The following is a 19,717-nucleotide window of genomic DNA, read 5'->3' on the forward strand; positions in this document are numbered from 1 at the left end:
TAAATGAATATATTTAGAAATAAAAAAATATTTTATTATTGAAATAATTAATATTGTTATTAATACCCAATAATCTTGATCAAAAATTAAAAATAAAATAAAATTTTAATCAATGAAGTAAGAAAAGTAGGAATGAAAATCTAATTTATCTTTTTAAAAAGCTCCTGTACCTGCTATATGGTTGTCTTGTCGACCGACTCGACAGACAATCTTGTAGTAAATATTTCATGGCTCCACAAATCAACACATGCATGCAAGCAGGCCACCCGACGAAAGCAAATTTCAGTTCACCACAGAACCAAAATCAACAACTCCAAAAGCTAAGATATGCATGGTTCAACAATAGTACCATTGCAGAAGCAGTTCTGATACTATGGAGTCACTTAAAAGTGCTTTTGGCTTAGTTTTCAGTATGAGCTGCATCATGATGACCAATCAAGGCAGGCCTCTCAACATATACCCACACAATAATCATATCGTATCTTGGCCAATTTAGACAAACCATAAACTTCTTTGGTCGCCTCTACTGGATATATATAGCATTCCCAGACTTAGATGCATGTATATATATTGTATGGTATCGTGTATGCAGCATAACAATACACAGTATTACAGTCATGCATACACAGTAGTATCAGTTGGTATATTGAACATGGGATCATCAAGCGAATGATGAACCATGACATGCTCATTGTAGATGTACCAAACAAATGTACTGTAGAGGCCTCTACGATAGATATGTTTAGCAGTTTAGGTACGATGCATGTAAAACTCATGAGTAGAATTTACAATTAAAATTTAGTTTACGGAAAAATAGTGTGACTCACGTCACAAAGAGGAAATGATGGGACAATATATGCTAAGCAGCTAACATATACTTCATCGAATCTGCTGATATGATTAGGAAACCAATGCTAAACTAAAATCACAGAAAAAATTCTTAGCGGATTATTTTTATGTAATTTGATCCCCTAAAAAGTTGTTAATTCTCATGCTTACGCTAGCTTAGCATAAGATGCCTAATCAGGAGCAACCTGCAGAGCTTAAAGCAAAAAAAGAAATCAAATTGACTAATTTAGGGTTTATGGAGATATATACGTATATATATATTCTACTCACTAAACATATTTAGTTAACCACCATGAAAATTCATAGAGCACTTATAAGAAACTGATGGAGATGCAACAATCTAAGGGGGCGTTTGTTGCGCTGGACTATCTCGGACTGGATTAGCTTCAAGGACTAAGCTGGACTGGCTTAGACTAGACTAAACTGGACTAACTTAGTAAAGCGTTTGGTGCAGTATTGGACTAAGAAGCTGGATAATAATAAATTCTAATATTATTTTATTTAATATATAAATTATTAATATTTTATTATGATCTTATCTTTTTCTCCATCTTTTCCTACCATTTCCGTCCCACTCTTTTCCTCTTCTCTCATCGTCCCACCCTCTCCCTCTTTTTTTCCTCTCAAACCTCTCAATTCATGTCTCTTTCTCATTCCTGGTCAAACTCCTTATTGATTCCAGTCTCTATTTCTCTGTCCTCCCTCCCTCTCTAGCTATGCGTTGTTCGAACGGAACCTCACGGCTCTAATTTTCCCGACGAGTTGCAAGTTTCGCGATGTGTTTTTTGGCCAACCCTCATTAAATTGGATAAAGTTAGCACCACCAAAAAATTCATCACCATCCCTGGACCGAGATCTTAGCTTTGCATGCTCGAATTTGTCATGGATTTGAAGAAGCCCAAACAGACCGAGACTTCCAGGCCATTTTCCGGCCACATTCGACCACATTTTGGCCTCGATTCAAGTAAAATCGTAATCTTGTCACTCCCAGCTTCAATTTGGTATATTTTATATGAAAGTTGGTTGTGAAATGGATCTGAAAGAGAGTCGGGAAGTTAATGATTGATCTAGGTGACCGGCGATGACGAGGAGTCTGTCGGGAGTGGTCGTTGAGCATGACAAGGACGAGAAATAGAGGATAGTCTTAGCTAGTCCCATGGTTATTGGGGGGTCTCACTAAGACCTCTTAGTGAAGGGTTTTGTCCATGCTAGTCCCCTTTAGTTTCATTAATGTTAGTCCCAGCATGGAACAAACACAGTATTGGACTAATAGCTAGTCCAGTCCAGTCCAGTCCGACTTAGTGAGGGCAAACAAACGCCCCCTAAGGGTAAAAGAAAAAGGAATACCTAGGCATGCATATTGCTTTTTGATGGACGTAGACTTGAGATGAGGTGATAAAGATTCCAAATCTGCAAATGAAGATTAATTATGTATGTATTTGAATTTTGAATGCAAGGACAAGTGGCAGTATATGAGCACAGATTCCCTCGCCACTTTCCAAAAGTCTCTCTCAATCAATCATATACATATACATATATATCAACCGACCTCAAGAATATCAAGTGGAACAACAAAATATCTAGATCTTTGTGGCAATTTTGTGAGGTTAATTATAATTTGAGGGACTTGATCAACTAATTATTCAAATCTCCCTATGCTTCCCAGATCGCTGCTAATTATGTTATCAAACTATGAACTTGAATTATTGATTATATAAATTTTTGTGCGGTCTAAATTCACAGTAACATAAACATTTCTCTAGCAACCTACGTAAATAAAACAAGCTTCTGTTTGATGAATATTTCATAGTTGTTGGTTGTTGCTTACATGGTCAAAATGCCAAAATGTATAATGTGCAGCAATACATCAATGATTCGTTGAGAGAGTTGAAATCTAAGATTCTTAATCCTAGCCTCAGCTTTGTAAGCCAAAATTAAACAATCACAGATTCTAAGTTTCAAGCAATGGACCTAAAATAAATGGCCACTTGCATGCAAAAGGTGGCAATAACCAATTGGCAATTTATATCAAGAATATCCCAAACATTCCAAGCGGCCATAGATTTATTTGGTCCAAGAATATGAGTCCATATAAATCTTGTTTGGAATAATATATAGCAAGTGGAATGGGAAGAATCAAGATCATCACCAAAGATATGTTTACTAGAGAAAAGAAAAATAAGATAATAAGCACAAAAATACATCTTGAAAAAGAAAGAAAAAAGATTTTTGCACATATTTTTCTTCTTGTGCCTCATGTTTATTTTCGTTAGTTTTTTTCTTTACTTTATTTGATTCAAAGGCTAGATATAAACAAGGAAATGCATGAGGATAAAAAAAGATGTGTGGATTCATTTTCGAAAAGGAAATATCATCATCTAAGATTCGAATGTGGTCCAAATGAACGCACATTGACCTAAAATATTGAGTTGCTGTCAGCATGCATTTGATCTTTATACGTACCAATTAAGTATAGCAGCTGTTTACTACCATTTTGTACATGAATTTTCGAAGTTTTGGATTCTTAAACCCCAAAGGGGAAGATATGGACCCTGTATATTGACACAATCTCAAATATCCAGCCTTGCCCATTTTCAGACATAGGATGATGATGGAGAACATAAAGTAAAAACACAGAAAGGCAGTTCGCTCTGGCTTACTGAAGCCTTGGATCACGCAGAAAAGACTCGTCACATAAGGAAAACAGTTGCTTAAAAGTGAAAATTAAGCCTAAACTACAACATAAAACATGATGTATATGGCATTTTTTTCAATTTCCCAAATGTCAGTACGTCACAAGGTGTCCCTCCGAAGCTAGAAAAAGAGTAAAACACAAAAACGATGGACTTGAAATTCGATCAAAAATTATTTCTGAAGTTATTAAGATCACCAGAAACAAATCTTTACTTTGTTGATCGACCCTGTCGGATCAATAAAACTAGCAATTCAACCAACATTTTACCTTTGTGATTCTGTAAAGTTGACATTTTTTTTTTCTGCACAAGCTTCCATGTTTAGGGACAGTACCTAACAGCATATTAGTCAGTAATTAACATTTAAATGTGGCAAACAGATTGATGTCCAAATCAACAGTGTAGCAATGAAAAGCACCTTGTCCCAAAAGGGTCATTCCTTGTATCCTAATTTGGAAGCAATGCTGGAATATATACATCGTACATATAGCTTTAATTTGGCACCACTAGTTAGTGATGCTTAAGCTACCAGCAACTTCATTAAGAAGAAGAACCTATTTCCCTGATAATGCTGAAGTACTATATGGAACAAACAAAAAAAATCCTCCTTAACATATACCGACTTTTGATTTGAGGCTCAAACAAACCGATATAAATTTTTAAAAAAAATTGAAAAAGAAACATGTATTTACACGGAAGAAAAACTTACATATCGCATGTTGTATACCCATATACATACATATATATATATATATATATGTATATATCTGTTTTGTGACGAAAATTTGATAAGAGAGAGAGACAAAGAGGAATATACAACAGATTAAATGGAAGTTTCTCCCGTTAACAGTTGCTGCAAAATTACCAGTACTGCAAAACGTGTTTTCCGTTGCTGCAAATTTACCAGTACTGCATAATTGAGACGAGTAATTGCAACAAGAAAGGAGGTCCAACTTGGTGGTCAATTGATCAAGGAATATAGTTGGGGTAAATGAAAATAAAAAAACTAAATAACTAAATAAAGGGCCATCCCTTTCATACTGGATTCTCTTCTACCATTTGCATGTTCATCTTGTGGCTCTTAAGGGAACGTATCACTTCAAATTTTGCCCTTTCTGAAGATATATTCGGCCAACTGGCTTAACCCCACCAGTCCTTTTTAGTGCTTATCCTCCTGCTTATAAGGAGCTCACTTGCTTATCTTTCTTCTCAAGCCACTCCTTGACCTCAGTCTTCCTTGACTGAGAAAAATACAGCCCTTCCTTTCCTTTCTTAAGAAGTGCTTTTAGGGTTTTTTTTTTTTTTTTTGGAGAAGTGCTTATGATGGCTTCCAACTCACTCAGCTCCTCGTGGACTCCTAAGCAAAACAAACAGTTTGAAAAGGCCCTGGCTTTGTACGACAAGGACACCCCCGATCGCTGGCAGAAGGTTGCCAGAGCGGTCGGTGGGAAGTCTGCTGAGGAGGTGAAGCGGCACTATGAGCTCCTCATTGAGGATGTCAAGCACATTGAGTCTGGCAGAGTTCCGTTTCCTGATTATAGAGGGGAATAATACCAAGTCTTTCTCTCTTTGGACTTTGAATGGCAAAGGTACTTCACTAGTTCCCTTTCTTTTGTTTATATTTTTGTTTAGGGGAAACTTAATATAGGTCCAATTTTTTGAGCCAATAGTAGGAATAGTCCAATTTATTAAAATAAGTCCAATTCCTTAAATCTTATTATTTTATTATCAATAATTATCTATTAAATGATAAGATTTATTATAAAAATCAAATTTCTTCCTAATTATCTCTTTGATTATTTATTTATTTTTAGTTCTTTCTTGTTCTTTATCCCGTTTTAAACCCCATTTATAGATTTTATTTTTTATTTTTATAATCAACCTATGTCACAGGTTAATTATATTTATCTACCTATATGATAGATTCTTTTTATAATCAAGTAAGATTCATGTGTCTTGCTTGTAGATATATTATGTTTTTTTCTACCTTTTAGTTAAGTTTCATATCTTACTTATAGGTATGATATACATTCATATATTTGTTACTTGAGTTAGGGTAGATTGATTTGCAGATAGATTTATGTCAATATATTTTATTTTTTTTTGTTATAAGATATTAATTATATTTTTTGGGGTTGAAAATTCATAATATTAGAAGATTTTAATTGATTTTTAATATTTTTAGAAAATATAAAATGAGCATTAAAAAAATAAATACATATAATTAGGTAATTGGACTTACTCCTAAAAACCATCTATGTTTTTGGACCTGGATCTAAAAGCCCCTTTTGTTTAAAGCATTTTGCTTACTAGTAATCCTTAACCAAATCATCTTCATTGGTAATTTGGTATGCCGTACTGAAATGAATTTAGATACTGTTATACTATTGCATGCGTTATTCAGCTAATTAAAACACGTCACTATGCTCTCTTTCTATCTGTCTCCTCATGCAGTATGTTATATAAGATACAAAGAGAGGATCACGTAAGGAGAGAGATAGAAGAGCGGAACTGACACAGGGACGTGGAAGTTTCTCTCCCTATTCAGAGATGTTACACTATGATTCTTGAATCTAATGAGAGAATAGTGCTGGTAGTTTCCAGTTAGCATGAGCAAGATGGGCATCACTATTTTGAGATGGGTGGTTGTGTGTATCTACTACTGCCTCCATTTCATTTCATGGTCCCCCAAAAACTTTTTTTGTGGGGACAATAGAAAAGTCGAGGAAACCGAACTCAATATTTTACCAAACCTTTCGGTCTCGAGTTGTGCACTTGCCCTCACATCTTATTCACGTGCTAGGCTTAACAGCCACACATGCTCTCACATCTTAAGCTCAAGAGATCACACAACGAGCATGATGAGAGTACCCCATATTAGATGTGAAATTCTTGCATCAAATGCTTCAACGATTTTGCGTTCTTCACAATGTTCGCAGATTGTTTAGTTTTTTCTGCATACTAATACTTTTTGTTTCACTTCTCTTCCACCTGGCAGGCTCTTGAAGTTTATGATTTCTAGCGTTTCCATGAAGTTCATCAAGAAACAAGGTTGTGAAAATTAGCAGATGCATGCAGATATGTATATGTAATTAAAGAAAACCAGTTGGTTTTATGTAGCTAAATTAACCATTGTCGTGGCTTTCGATCAGTGTATGAAGTACCATATATTTGGTTTATGAAATTCAATACTACTACGATTAGATATTACGTTTGCAAAAAGCCTATTCCTTTTATTTTCTGGTAAATCTATAAATGGAAGGGACATATGGAATAATCTTATCTCTTTCCCAATCTCATCCCTCTCCCTTACTACTATTGTCCAGCTTGAATTCCCCATCCTTAGGAAAAAAACTTGTATGGGACTTTGTTTATCATTGGATTTTGCTGAGTGACACTACAATTCACTTAAAACTCTCCACGTGGCAAATCTTACATATAATCTTTTATCATTCTTTTATATGTAAAATTCTCATAATTATTTTTTCTGCCAATTAATGTACACCATAAGATCAATCTAATGATTCTTTTTTTTTTTTCCTTCTTTTTCCCTTTTTTTTTCTTCCCAATTATTTTTTAAGAAAGTTATGCTGCCCAAAAAAGTTTTGCACCCCAAATATAGCAAGATCAATCTAAAGAGTTTATGTTTTGCCGTGAGTCTTCACTTTCTTCGCCTTCTCCCACTTCTCTCTCCAGTTTAATCCTTGTTTGGCCTGCCTTTATCCACATTCCAAAATCTGGTGTGAGCATCGGTTCCCTACTCCCATCTCTCTTTTGATTTATCTCATGTAAATTTTTGTTTCAAGTTGCACTAATTATGTGGAAATTGAATTTGACTGCAGTTCTCTGCAATTTTTTTTCCCTTGAGTTTTCACTTTTATAATGGAAAGCAAATAAAGTATTCAAGTTCTTTAAAATTGACTACATGAGTTGCTTGACATTAAGGTTAAGAGAAGTTAGTAATGAAGGAGTTACTATCTATAAGCAACCAAAGAAGGTCAAAAAAAGAAGGAACACAGTTGAGTTTATCTCTCATACTTCAATCCATATTGTTTCCTGCTCTTGTAAAATGTTTAAAGCTAAGAGCATATTGTGTCATCATGCTTTGAGGGTATTTGATTCGAGTTTACAGTTTGTATTTAGAGAGAGGAGAAACAATGAGGGAAGAAGATGACGGGGAAATTTTGGGAAGAAAAATGACAGAGAGGAGAAGAAGAAAAAAAAAATGAACAATTAGATTGATCTTATGACGTATATTAATTAGTAAGAAAGATAATTATGAGAATTATTATAAAGAATGATAAAAGATTATATTTAATAGTTGCTATGTGACGAGTTTTAACTGGATTGTAGTGCCACTCAGGTAAGCCAAGCCCCACACAAGTTTTTCTCCATCATTAGACCATCTCCAACCATTGGGTTAAAATCTAAAATTTTTAACCCAGAGACAATTTTTCTGCTAACCTTTATGGGTTAAAGTTTTAGCCCGAGATTAGTAAATAATGAATTTAGGATAATTTTTTTTCTTAAATAACTTTAAAAATATTTAGATTTCGATAAATATTGAAAAATTACTAAACCGACACCATGAAATTCGTGGAACACTATGAAAGAATATGAAACACAAGAATTTGTTTTAATTACCTTAGCCGTTGGATTTAAATTTGGACCGTTAGATTTTTTTTTTTACTGTTGGATTTGATTATTTTAGATCTTAATCCCGTTAGATTTAATGAATTTATAAATATAAAACTAAAAAAATTACCCATACATGGTGGGTCAACCCACTAACCTTAGGGATTCTGGCCTAAATTTGCCTCATGAATGAGTTTCAAATTAAAACTCATATTTGTCTCAAGAGTCGAGCAAGTTTGGCAAGATTTAAAACCTAAAATTTGAGTTTTACTCTAAAAGTTAAAGCAGGTTTTAGGGGGAGAGAATCTACACGGTTGTATGTCCCTTTGCTTCTACAGTTGCAGTTGCAGTAAATATTTCTAGACACGCAAAGATTATACACTCAACTACAAGACAGATTATCGTGGTTTTTAATATGAAAATGAGATATGCACTACAAACAGTGTTTATACCGCATGGTACAAAAACTTGAGATATACGGCAATCGAACCATGCAAACTGATGTGACTTTGAAGAGGAACAAAGATACGAATATTGGCTTAATTACATCAGCGTTAACAAAATCATGATAATTAAAAATAGTGATCCCTATTTAATTTGGTGGAATAAAAAAAGTTGACCTGATCGATTCTGGACTAAAGTATCCAACCAAAGAAAGATGGCCGTGACGGGCACGCAGTTGAATCCGTGGCCATTGATGCATATTGGGCTTCATTGTTACGGTTGACAATCTACAACATTTCAGCATGTGACTGATTACATTGGTATATTTTTTACAATATAATCTCTGTTACCGACGTACGTTTATATATGATTGAAAATCTACTGCGTGTCTATAGAGGGAGTATTCAGTATAATTGTTGCACCGTAATTGAAAATATACTACGTGTCTATGAAGTGAGTATTTAGTATGATTGTCGCACCATGATATCAGACATATAAAGTGACAGCTTCTTGTCAATAACCGTAACATTTATCTTTTTTGGAACAATGAAAGAGATGGATCATGATCATAAGATACATGATAAACGTTCCCAACCACTAAATCACACGTTCCAAACACACAAAATTTTCTATCTTACATTCCTGTCATGTTAATGAGTTGTATTTAACAAACACTGATTTAACCAAATTGGCTACAACAGTGTGGTCCATCCTTTGTACTAAATTTCAAATTCTCTCCTTCGGAGTTTAGAGTTTAGATAAATTTAATGTAGTTATCTTATATATATATATATATATATTTTTTTTTTTTATATTTAAATTTTACCCACGGTGCCTTAATTGAGAAAAATTGGGCCTAGAAGTCTCTAACTTTGTTTCCCACGTCATATTTTCCCAAATTGGGCCCTCTTTTGCAGATCGCTCGATTGGTCAGGGCTTAAGCTCCTGGAAGCGACGAGCTTCCCTTCCCTTCCAATCTTCCCGTTTAAACCCTAGATTGCTCAGGGTTTAAGCTCCCACAGAAAATCTGAGAATTTTCAGTTTATAAGCGCCCATGAATTCTCGACCTTGAAGAAAAACCGATCAAATCTCCAACCTTTAGCCATGGTTGCTGCCTCGAAGCTATCTTCATGCATAGCAATGGCAGTCGCGGCTGTCTCCATGCCCGCGCTCTCCAACCGCGCCTACGCCGACTCTCCCTTCCGATTTAATCCGTTCTCGTACTCTTCTCCTTCTCCTCCTCCGCCTTCTGCCGCTCGTGCGGACCAGAGCCCCAATGCGAAATCGGAACCGCAAGCTGAAGAGCCCAGAGGGTCGGGGTTCGATCCCGAGGCTCTCGAACGAGGTGCCAAAGCTCTCCGCGAAATCAATTCCTCTAAATTATCCAAGCAGGTCGTTTTTCTGTTCTTAATTTGATTTTTCTTTCTTTGTTAGTGGTTTTTTTTCCGTAGAAAAAATTGGAAAATTGTAGAAAACTTCAATTTTTTGTTTCTTTTTATTCTTAGAGATTGATTGCATCTTTAAGGTTGGAAATGAGGCACAAAAATCGGAGTTCTTTAGTCTCGATTATTCCTTTAATTTTGTTCTGATACTTTCATTTCGAATGTTTTGAGGATGCGTTTGAATAGAAATTTAATAGGACTTTGATTTTTATTTCTATGTGCTTCTATATTACTATGCCTGCGGTTTTGCTGCCCTCCCCGGTTTAAGCTTAAGTACCGACCCTTGTTATTGTGGGAACCGAAGTGGCTTGAAGCATATTAATTGAAATGTGTTTTCTTCTTTTATTATGCTGAGGTTTCAATGCAACTCAAATTTTCCAGGTTTTTAGTCTGATGAGGAGCCAGGAAAAAAGTCGCCTCACTGAGTTGGAAGCGGAGAAGGCTCATTTTGAAGCAATACAGGCTCAAAATGATCTTGTAAGTTACAAATTTACAATCCATGTTAAAACTGCAGTCATTTGTAAAATGTGGTTTTCTACAGTCCACTCGTCAAACAAATGTAGCGACTCATCTCAATCGTTTGGCACCTACAATTTTCTTTTCCAAACTGCCTTATCACAATTTTTTTTCTTTCTAATAAGGTTTGTTTGGTATTCTCACTGTGCAGAGTTTTACAGAAAATGCTTTGCATACATGAGGCATTTTCTTCGAATGTGCTTTAATGACGTTTAATTTTGGTTCCTGGTCGTTTACTTTTTTATGGCATGGGTTAGGTTCTTTTTTTTGTCAGTAGTGAAACAGATAATGGTCTAGGTTTGTGGCATCTAGGTTTAGAAAATTGCAGATTTGTTTTGTTCTCTTTTATCTGCCTCAATACATTTTAACTTATACTGTGCAATTCTTTTGATGACAGGAAAGGAGTAAGAACATGGCTGAGGAACAACTAAATATACTGCAACAAGAAGCACAGGCAAAGGCTCAAATGCTTCGTATGGAAGATGAACATGCGAGGAATAGAATGAAGGTGCAAGCAGTAGAATAAATTATGTGTTCTTTTTCTAAAAAAGTTATGGGCCTGTTTGATTTTCTTCTTGGATCCAATTTCTTGTCTTGAAAAACAAAAAGTTGGATCCAAGAAGGATACCAAACAACCTCTATGTTAAATAGGACTTAGAGTTTGTATGTGCCTCAAGTTTTAATGCACTCTAAATCCTGGATTAGTGAAACCTCGGTCAAGTCTAACATTTTATTGTTTATTTGACTGCAGATGGATCATGAAAAGCAGAGGCAGAATAATGCTGAAATGCTTAGGATGCAAGAGGAGTCAAATATCCGAAAAGAGAGAGCAAGACTTGCTACTGAGGCACAGAAGCAAGAGCAGCAGCGCCAAACTGAAAGAGAGAAACATGAATTAGAACTAAAAAACATAGAAGCAGAAGCCATTGCAAACGCTAAAGGTCGGGCCCATGAAGCAAAACTGAATGCAGAACTTAACAGGAATATGCTTCTAGATCAGATGAATGGTGAAAAAGAAAAATGGCTTGCTGCAATCAATACAACTTTTAGTCACATTGAAGGTATCCAGAACTGAGTAGATGCTTTTAAGTTATGAGAAGAATATTGATACTCATAGTACATACATGAATAAGCAACTATTGTATAAGACAGATTCTCCTGGGTTCTTTCTGTCCAATCAGATTCCTTTTATTATTTCTTTTATGTTTTTTTGCATAACTGTCCGTGAATGGTGCGATTGTCACTGGCCAAAGTTGTTCCCAATATCCCAATATCCCCTTTGCTGGGCTACTGCCCCTGGTTATGTAGGGTTAGGGTTACTGGATTTTAAAATGTGGGTGGTTAAGGGGTGAGTAAAATCTTGTCTCTTTTAATTTCTCTGGTGGATGGCAATAGTGCCAATTTTAGCTTGAGGTCAATGGAACAGAATATTTGTTTGATCTCTTTATTTTTATTTTTGTGAAATGCTGATGATATAACTGTTTCTCATCTGCTATCTGCAGGGGGCATTAGAACTTTGCTGACTGATAGGAATAAGTTGGTTATGACCGTTGGAGGTGCTACAGCAGTGGCTGCAGGTGTTTATACAACTAGGTTTGTATGCTCTTCTTTTTGTTGCAATTTCACCTATTTCGAGTTTCTTAAACAAGGATGCTTCAGGTTACGATTCGTTATGTACGCGATCTTATTTTGTTGCCCTATTATTCTTCTTGGCATATTTCAACTTATTAGGATGCAGATGGGTTTAATATTGAAGGAAGGGAGAACAGAGTGTATAAGTCAGTACGCTACTTCCATAACCTCCCCCACTTAAACTGAAAATGTAAAAAAGTGGATAGCATGGAAAGTGCTACCCTTTTTATTTGGTGTATTGAAGACCTAGTGTATAAGTCAGTACACTACTTCCATAACCTCCCCTCTTGTTGTACACTACCAAACTAAACAGTTGGCACCTTCCGAACATGCTACTGTATTTCTACTTATGTGATTCATTACATAGGTTGATAGATAATAAGTATTAGTCTCTCTTAATTATGATGTCAAGTTGGTCATAACGCCTTTTACTTTATTGATGTGATGAGCTTTTAGTGGAATTGTGATATTAAGTTCCTTCATCCATTTTAGTGATGATTGTATTGCTTAATGATGTGCCAACTAATTGCTTTTTAACTTAATTTTTTACAGAGAAGGTTCTAGAGTTATATGGGGATATGTCAACCGCCTGCTAGGGCAGCCATCTCTGATTCGAGAATCATCCATTGCAAGATTTCCAGGTTCAGAGATGCTTTCTCTAGCAAAGAATAAAGTTTTAAATTACAGTACTGGATCTTCGCAAGGTAAGAATGGTCTTGCAAATATCATTCTCCATCCTTCATTGCAGAGCAGAATAGAGCACCTTGCTCGAGCTACAGCAAACACTAAGGCTCACCAGGCCCCCTTTCGCAACATGATGTTTTATGGCCCCCCTGGCACTGGTAAAACCATGGTTGCAAGAGAAATAGCTCGAAAATCGGTATTACACTGATCCATAGACTTCACTTTACCATCGTGCTCATTTCTCTCTTACTCAAACCTTTTATATGGTCTACCGCCTAGCGGGGACTCCACCTGTGTCTTAGTGACAACTTATCGGGACCATTAGTTTTTTGATGGGGAGATCTTTGTAGGTCAAATGAATGGAACTTGTTGAACAATTAGGAGGTTCAGTTTATTATCTGTTAAAATGGGATGTTTAATCTCATCAGTTTTTGTTTTTGTTTTAGAAGTTGAATTTCTTGATACTAGGATCTAGGATCCAAGTTCATGCCAATTACTAGCACTCCAAAAATCTCATTCTACACTCCTCACAAGTATATTTTTCTTCCAAATATAGAAAGTTTGGAGTGTAGAATGAGATTTTTGGAGTGCCAATAACAATTCCCTGTATATATATAGGAGTTATTCTGAAAAAATTGTAAGTTCTCAAGATGACAGTTTTTGATCCTTTTGAATGCAGGGTTTGGATTATGCTATGATGACTGGAGGAGATGTTGCACCCTTGGGTGCACAGGCTGTTACTAAGATTCATCAGATATTTGATTGGGCTAAAAATTCAAAAAAAGGTCTACTGCTTTTTATTGACGAGGCAGATGCTTTCCTATGCGAGTAAGTTCAGTCTTTCCTTCGTTGGTTAATGGTTATATTTATGTTCTACATATTATTGTTACAGAGACAGTTTTCTCGTCTAAAACTTTTCTTTGACAAAACTTGGGAGTTAACTTCCATTAGTTTATATTTTTGGAGGTTACTGTGATCTTCACTCATATGTGTGTGTGTGTATATATATACATATATATTATATATAAGCTCAGCCTCTTGTGAATTGTTTGATCCCATGCCAGGAGAAACAGTACACACATGAGCGAAGCTCAACGTAGTGCTCTAAATGCATTGCTCTTCCGAACTGGAGACCAATCAAGAGACATCGTTCTAGTACTTGCCACAAACAGGCCAGGAGATCTTGACAGCGCTATCACTGACAGGATGGATGAAGTGATTGAGTTCCCACTTCCTGGAGAGGAGGAACGATTCAAACTTTTGAAGCTATATTTGAACAAATATCTTGGCGATGAAGGCAAAAGCTCCAAGTCAGGCATTTTCCTCAAGAAGAAACCTCAAAAGATTGTGATAAAGGATGTGTCTGATGATCTGATCCGAGAGGCTGCACGTAAGACAGAAGGGTTCTCTGGCCGTGAGATAGCTAAACTCATGGCCAGTGTCCAAGCAGCCGTGTATGGACGCGAAGACTGTGTACTGGATTCGCAATTGTTTGAGGAAATTGTAGATTATAAAGTTACAGAGCACCACCTAAGAATGAAACTAGCAGCTGAAGGTGGTCATCCGGCTTAGCTATGGAATTTTATACCCCGGCTCAGTTGATAGAGAAGTAGGAATCCGGCATCTATCAAAACCCCAGATGGTAGAAATTCGTAGTGTGAATTTATATTTCGCATTCGATGTATTGAAATAAGTTATTCATTCAGTCTTTTGTTAAATTAGTTGATGAAGCATGTCTCCTAATACAGTTAGTGCTCGTTTAAAAGTGTTTTTAAAATTACTGAAAGCGGTTGAAAATATTTTTGAAACTAATTCTTACTAAAAATCCATGTGCATTCACCAAAAATGCATTCAGTCATTTAAAAAAACACTTGTAAATGAGCCCTTAATTTCCGTAGTTTCCATAGTTCACTTTCTCATTTTTGTTCTAATCGATATGATTCATCCTTCAATAAGAAAAAAAATAAGAAGAATGAGTATACTGTCATACTTTGTCTCTTCTTTCTCAATTTCTTATGATATGCCTGGTCTTAAGAAACTACTTTTATATTGTTCAGACAATCAAAATGTCGAAGGCTTATACTTAAGTAATTAAGAGTTTATTGTAAATTATCATTCATACTTTACTGGCAATGCTGTTTGCACATTCAAAAGTGAAATAGTAGTTGACACTCTAATACAAATGGGTCACACATACAATCGTAAGATTGACTTCTATTAAAGAGTATAAGAGTGTTAGCATTATGTGTCATGCGAATTACTTTCCTTACAAACACATGACGTGACATCGTGACAACTTCTTGTTGAATGATCTCACATACCTTACCACCTGGTGCCCCTACAAAGGAAAATTTCTTATGTGGGCCCATGGTTGTAGTGTAATAGGGTTGAGATCCAAAATGAGAAGTAAGATTCTCTCCACTTCTATTCTCATTCTCTTTCATCTTCTGCTCTCACATTTTGCTTTTTGTTTTATTGTTTTTTATAAAAAAAATCAATATAAAATGTTAACGTAACTTAACCGTAACCATTTAAGTAGAAGGAAAAGAAATAGAAAGGAATGAGAGAGAGATTAAGAGGGAAGATAATCTATCTCCACAAAATGGGGCCGAATGGACCTGACAAAATTAGGGATGGGTTCGAGAAATATTTTTGTGTCTAAGTCCGCACGAACACGTAACTTGGTGTCGGACTCTAGACAATTTTTAACCCTTTCTAGCACTTCGTCTTTGTATTCGCACGAGGACACCTTTCTCCTTCGCAGACTGCAAATAAGGACAATGCAAGGAGGATGCGGCGGGCCGCGGCGTATGACAAAAGCAACAGGTGGAGGGAAGGCAGCGAATTCCAATACCTTCGCGCCCTATTCTACCGGTATGAATAACTGCCACTGTGACCCGATACCTATATACATTCACGCAGGGTGGAAGACATTTCATCGAACACATCACGTGCGCCACAAAAAAGCAAATTTTCCAGACAGAAAGAGGCCAAAAGAGAAACTGAGAGATGGGGAAGGGAGCGGCGTTGCTTCTGGTGCTATGGCTGGCTATGTCGGTGAGGACTTTCGGGCAAGAGAAACAGGAAGGGTAAGTTTCATACATTTTTTTTTCAAAAAAGTTCTTCCTTTTCTGAATCGCCTGCTACTTTAATTTCCTGAAATATTAATCCGTCATGCTTTTTCGTTTATGTGAAATATTGTTCGGTAACGAAGAACACTCAGTATACAGAATTTGATACATTGTCTATGCTATGTTCAATGCTGTGATGATGGGTATATAAGTTTCGTAGAGTGGTACATAAGGAATCACTTGTGTTTGTTTCTAGGAAATCATAATCGAAAACCAATATACAGAATCCGGTGCAATGTTGATGTTAAATATGTTAATTCTGTGTTTGTGTGGTAGCATCAACCAAATATCGACAATGTAATAGTATTGTAGATTGGTACGTAAGGAATCACTTTTGTTTGTTTCTAGGAAATCTTAATTGAAAACGACGAAACCAATAAACAGAATCTGGTGCAGTGTTGATGTTAAATATGTCGATTCTGTGTTCGTGTGGTACCATCAACCAAATATCGACAATGTACTAGTATTGTAGATTGGTACACGTCTCTGCCTATAACTGTTGCGTATTTATCTGTGTATATTAGTGTCCTCTATGTGTTTGAATTCTTTCGTTGTTTATACGTACTTGTTACCATTACACATCCCATGGCAAGATATGCTATTTTTAACCACTTACCTTTGCTTTTCAATTCACTACATCTTAGAATTTATAGCTTACAAAAATATTGGTTGTTTCATTTTGTTCTTTTGTATTGTGTTTGTGTGTATTAGTGCATTTGCAAATTTGAATAATTATAGATCATGTACGTTGTGCATGTAGGGGACATGAACTCAAAGATGGGGATGCAGCCTCTAAGCCTACGGAGAGAGCAAAAAAAGTAGCCTTAGTTCAAAAGTTTGTGGACGGGGCTTTATACTCTCTTGCAAAACATCAAACGGACAAAGCTGAAGAGCTGTTGAAAGTAGCTATCGAGTACCTTTATCATGATAACACAATAAAAGACAAAGCAGCCAAACTTGAAGAGTTCATGAAAGAAGCTATCAAGTTTCTTGAACAAGGTATGATAGAAAAATCTGAAGAGATGATGAAAGGAGCTATTGTATATCTTGAAAGCAACGATGAAGTCAAAGATGAACAGAGTGGCAAAAGAGTGAAGTATCTTGAAAATAATAAAGTGCAAGCAAGAGTAAATATAGTGCTCCTGGTCGATGACTTTCTTGATGAAGCTTTGACGTATCTTGGTGCAGAAGAAATAGCCAAAGCTAAGAATGTGATTGAAGGAATGAAACTGTTTGTTTCTCAATGTGACGAAATAAAAGATAAAGCAGCCGCATTCGAGGAGATGATCCAACGAGCTTTGACATTTATTGAACAAGACAGTTTAGAGAAAGCTAAAGAGGTGATCAATGAAGCAATGACGTATCTTGGCAACGATGATGCTGTCAAAGAATTACGGAAAGCAGGAGCGGGTCATGCGAAAGGAGTGAAGTATCTTGAGCAAGATAAAGCAGAAAGAGGAATACAAAAAGCAATTTTTGTTACTGAGGTTTTGAAAGTAGCTCTGACTTTTATTGACAAGAAACAAGTTGAGCAAGCAAAAGAGGTTGTTGAAGGAGTCGTAATGTATGTTGCTCTAGATGACTCAGTGAAAGACAAAGTGGGCTCAACTAAGGAGATCCTGGATGGAATAATGACACTTTTTCAACTAGACCGTGTGGAGAAAGCTAAAGAGGCGATCCAAGGTGCTATGACGTATCTTTTAGGGGATGAAGATGTCCAAGAAGCAGATAAGCTACTCAAAAGCATGGGTGTCGAGGAACAAAATAAGCTAGTCAAAGACGTGAAAGATAAGACTGCAGCGAAACTGAAAAGAATGAAATTTCTTGAAAATAATAAAGTGCAAGCAAGAGTAAATATAGTGCTCCTAGTCGATGACTTTCTTAACGAAGCTTTGACGTATCTTGGTGCAGAAGAAATAGCCAAAGCTAAGAATGTGATTGAAGGAATGAAACTGTTTGTTTCTCAATGTGACGAAATAAAAGATAAAGCAGCCGCATTCGAGGAGATGATCCAACGAGCTTTGACATTTATTGAACAAGACAGTTTAGAGAAAGCTAAAGAGGTGATCAATGAAGCAATGACGTATCTTGGCAACGATGATAATGTCAAAGAATTACAGAAAGCAGGAGCAGGTCATGCGAAAGGAGTGAAGTATCTTGAGCAAGATAAAGCAGAAAGAGGAATACAAAAAGCAATTTTTGTTACTGAGGTTTTGAAAGTAGCTCTGACTTATATTGACAAGAAACAAGTCGAGCAAGCAAAAGAGGTTGTTGAAGGAGTCGTATTGTACGTTGCTCTAGATGACACAGTGAAAGACAAAGTGGGCTCAACAAAGGAGATTCTGGATGGAATTATGACGCTTTTTCAACTAGACCGTGTGGAGAAAGCTAAAGAGGCGATCCAAGGCGCTATGACGTATCTTTTAGGGGATGAAGATGTCCAAGAAGCAGATAAGCTACTCAAAAGCATGGGTGTCGAAGAACAAAATAAGCTAGTCAAAGACGTGAAAGATAAGACTGCAGCGAAACTCAAAAGAATGAAATTTCTTGAAAATAATAAAGTGCAAGCAAGAGTAAATATAGTGCTCCTGGTTGATGACTTTCTTAACGAAGCTTTAACCTATCTTGGTGCAGAAGAAATAGCCAAAGCTAAGAATGTGATTGAAGGAATGAAACTGTTTGTTTCTCAATGTGACGAAATAAAAGATAAAGCAGCCGCATTTGAGGAGATGATCCAACGAGCTTTGACATTTATTGAACAAGACAGTTTAGAGAAAGCTAAAGGGGTGATCAATGAAGCAATGACGTATCTTGGCAACGATGATCATGTCAAAGAATTACAGAAAGCAGACGCGGGTCATGCGAAAGGAGTGAAGTATCTTGAGCAAGATAAAGCAGAAAGAGGAATACAAAAAGCAATTTTTGTTACTGAGGTTTTGAAAGTAGCTCTGACTTATATTGACAAGAAACAAGTAGAGCAAGCAAAAGAGGTTGTTGAAGGAGTCGTATTGTATGTTGCTCTAGATGACACAGTGAAAGACAAAGTGGGCTCAACTAAGGAGATTCTGGATGGAATTATGACGCTTTTTCAACTAGACCGTGTGGAGAAAGCTAAAGAGGCGATCCAAGGCGCTATGACGTATCTTTTAGGGGATGAAGATGTCCAAGAAGCAGATAAGCTACTCAAAAGCATGGGTGTCGAAGAACAAAATAAGCTAGTCAAAGATGTGAAAGATAAGACTGCAGCGAAACTGAAAAGAGTGAAATTTCTTGAAAATGGTGGCGATGGAGTTGGCAAACTAGAGTTAGTCCACGATTTTGTTCAAGGAGCTCTCATTTTTCTAGAGAAATCTAAAACAGAAAAGGCTAAAGAGATGATTGATGGAGCTGTAATGTGTTTTCACCAAGATGACACGGGTAAAGATAAAGAAGCAAAATTTGAAGAGTTCATGAAAGATGCTTTGACGTATCTTGAACAGGAAAACAAAGCCCAAGCTGAAGAGACGTTGAAAAGAGCCCGTGACCATCTGGTAACTGAGGATGCAGCTAATGACGAGGGTTCAGAGCTCTAAGTTATTTGCAGCTTGTGGATTATACGTTCCATCTGCTATCAACTTTTGTTTACCTTTTGTTTTCTCACTTATACCATATGCCCTCGAAGGCATTACTTTCCACAATTTTGGATCTTGTA

General features: G+C 36.3%; 3 protein-coding genes across 3 annotated transcripts; all 3 read left to right on the forward strand.

Annotated features, from left to right (window-relative positions):
• Nucleotides 1–4,770: 4,770 nt before the first annotated feature.
• Nucleotides 4,771–6,675, forward strand: LOC137747114 (protein RADIALIS-like 3). Its single transcript, XM_068487123.1, has 2 exons — nucleotides 4,771–5,131; nucleotides 6,541–6,675. Exon 1 carries the CDS (start codon nucleotides 4,863–4,865, stop codon nucleotides 5,091–5,093), a length of 231 nt encoding a protein of 76 aa, XP_068343224.1. The 5' UTR covers nucleotides 4,771–4,862; the 3' UTR covers nucleotides 5,094–5,131; nucleotides 6,541–6,675.
• Nucleotides 6,676–9,525: 2,850 nt separating this feature from the next.
• Nucleotides 9,526–14,638, forward strand: LOC137747113 (uncharacterized). The gene is made up of 8 exons (XM_068487122.1): nucleotides 9,526–10,013; nucleotides 10,445–10,540; nucleotides 10,977–11,087; nucleotides 11,331–11,640; nucleotides 12,082–12,172; nucleotides 12,764–13,091; nucleotides 13,575–13,723; nucleotides 13,960–14,638. The coding sequence occupies exons 1-8, from the start codon at nucleotides 9,726–9,728 to the stop codon at nucleotides 14,465–14,467; spliced, it is 1,881 nt and encodes a 626-aa protein (XP_068343223.1). The 5' UTR covers nucleotides 9,526–9,725; the 3' UTR covers nucleotides 14,468–14,638.
• A 1,071-nt stretch (nucleotides 14,639–15,709) lies between these two features.
• LOC137749003 (uncharacterized) lies at nucleotides 15,710–19,717 on the forward strand. Its single transcript, XM_068489184.1, has 2 exons — nucleotides 15,710–15,984; nucleotides 16,787–19,717. Exons 1-2 carry the CDS (start codon nucleotides 15,905–15,907, stop codon nucleotides 19,596–19,598), a joined length of 2,892 nt encoding a protein of 963 aa, XP_068345285.1. The 5' UTR covers nucleotides 15,710–15,904; the 3' UTR covers nucleotides 19,599–19,717.

Source organism: Pyrus communis, chromosome 10, assembly GCF_963583255.1.
Source record: "Pyrus communis chromosome 10, drPyrComm1.1, whole genome shotgun sequence".
Lineage (NCBI taxonomy): Eukaryota > Viridiplantae > Streptophyta > Magnoliopsida > Rosales > Rosaceae > Pyrus > Pyrus communis.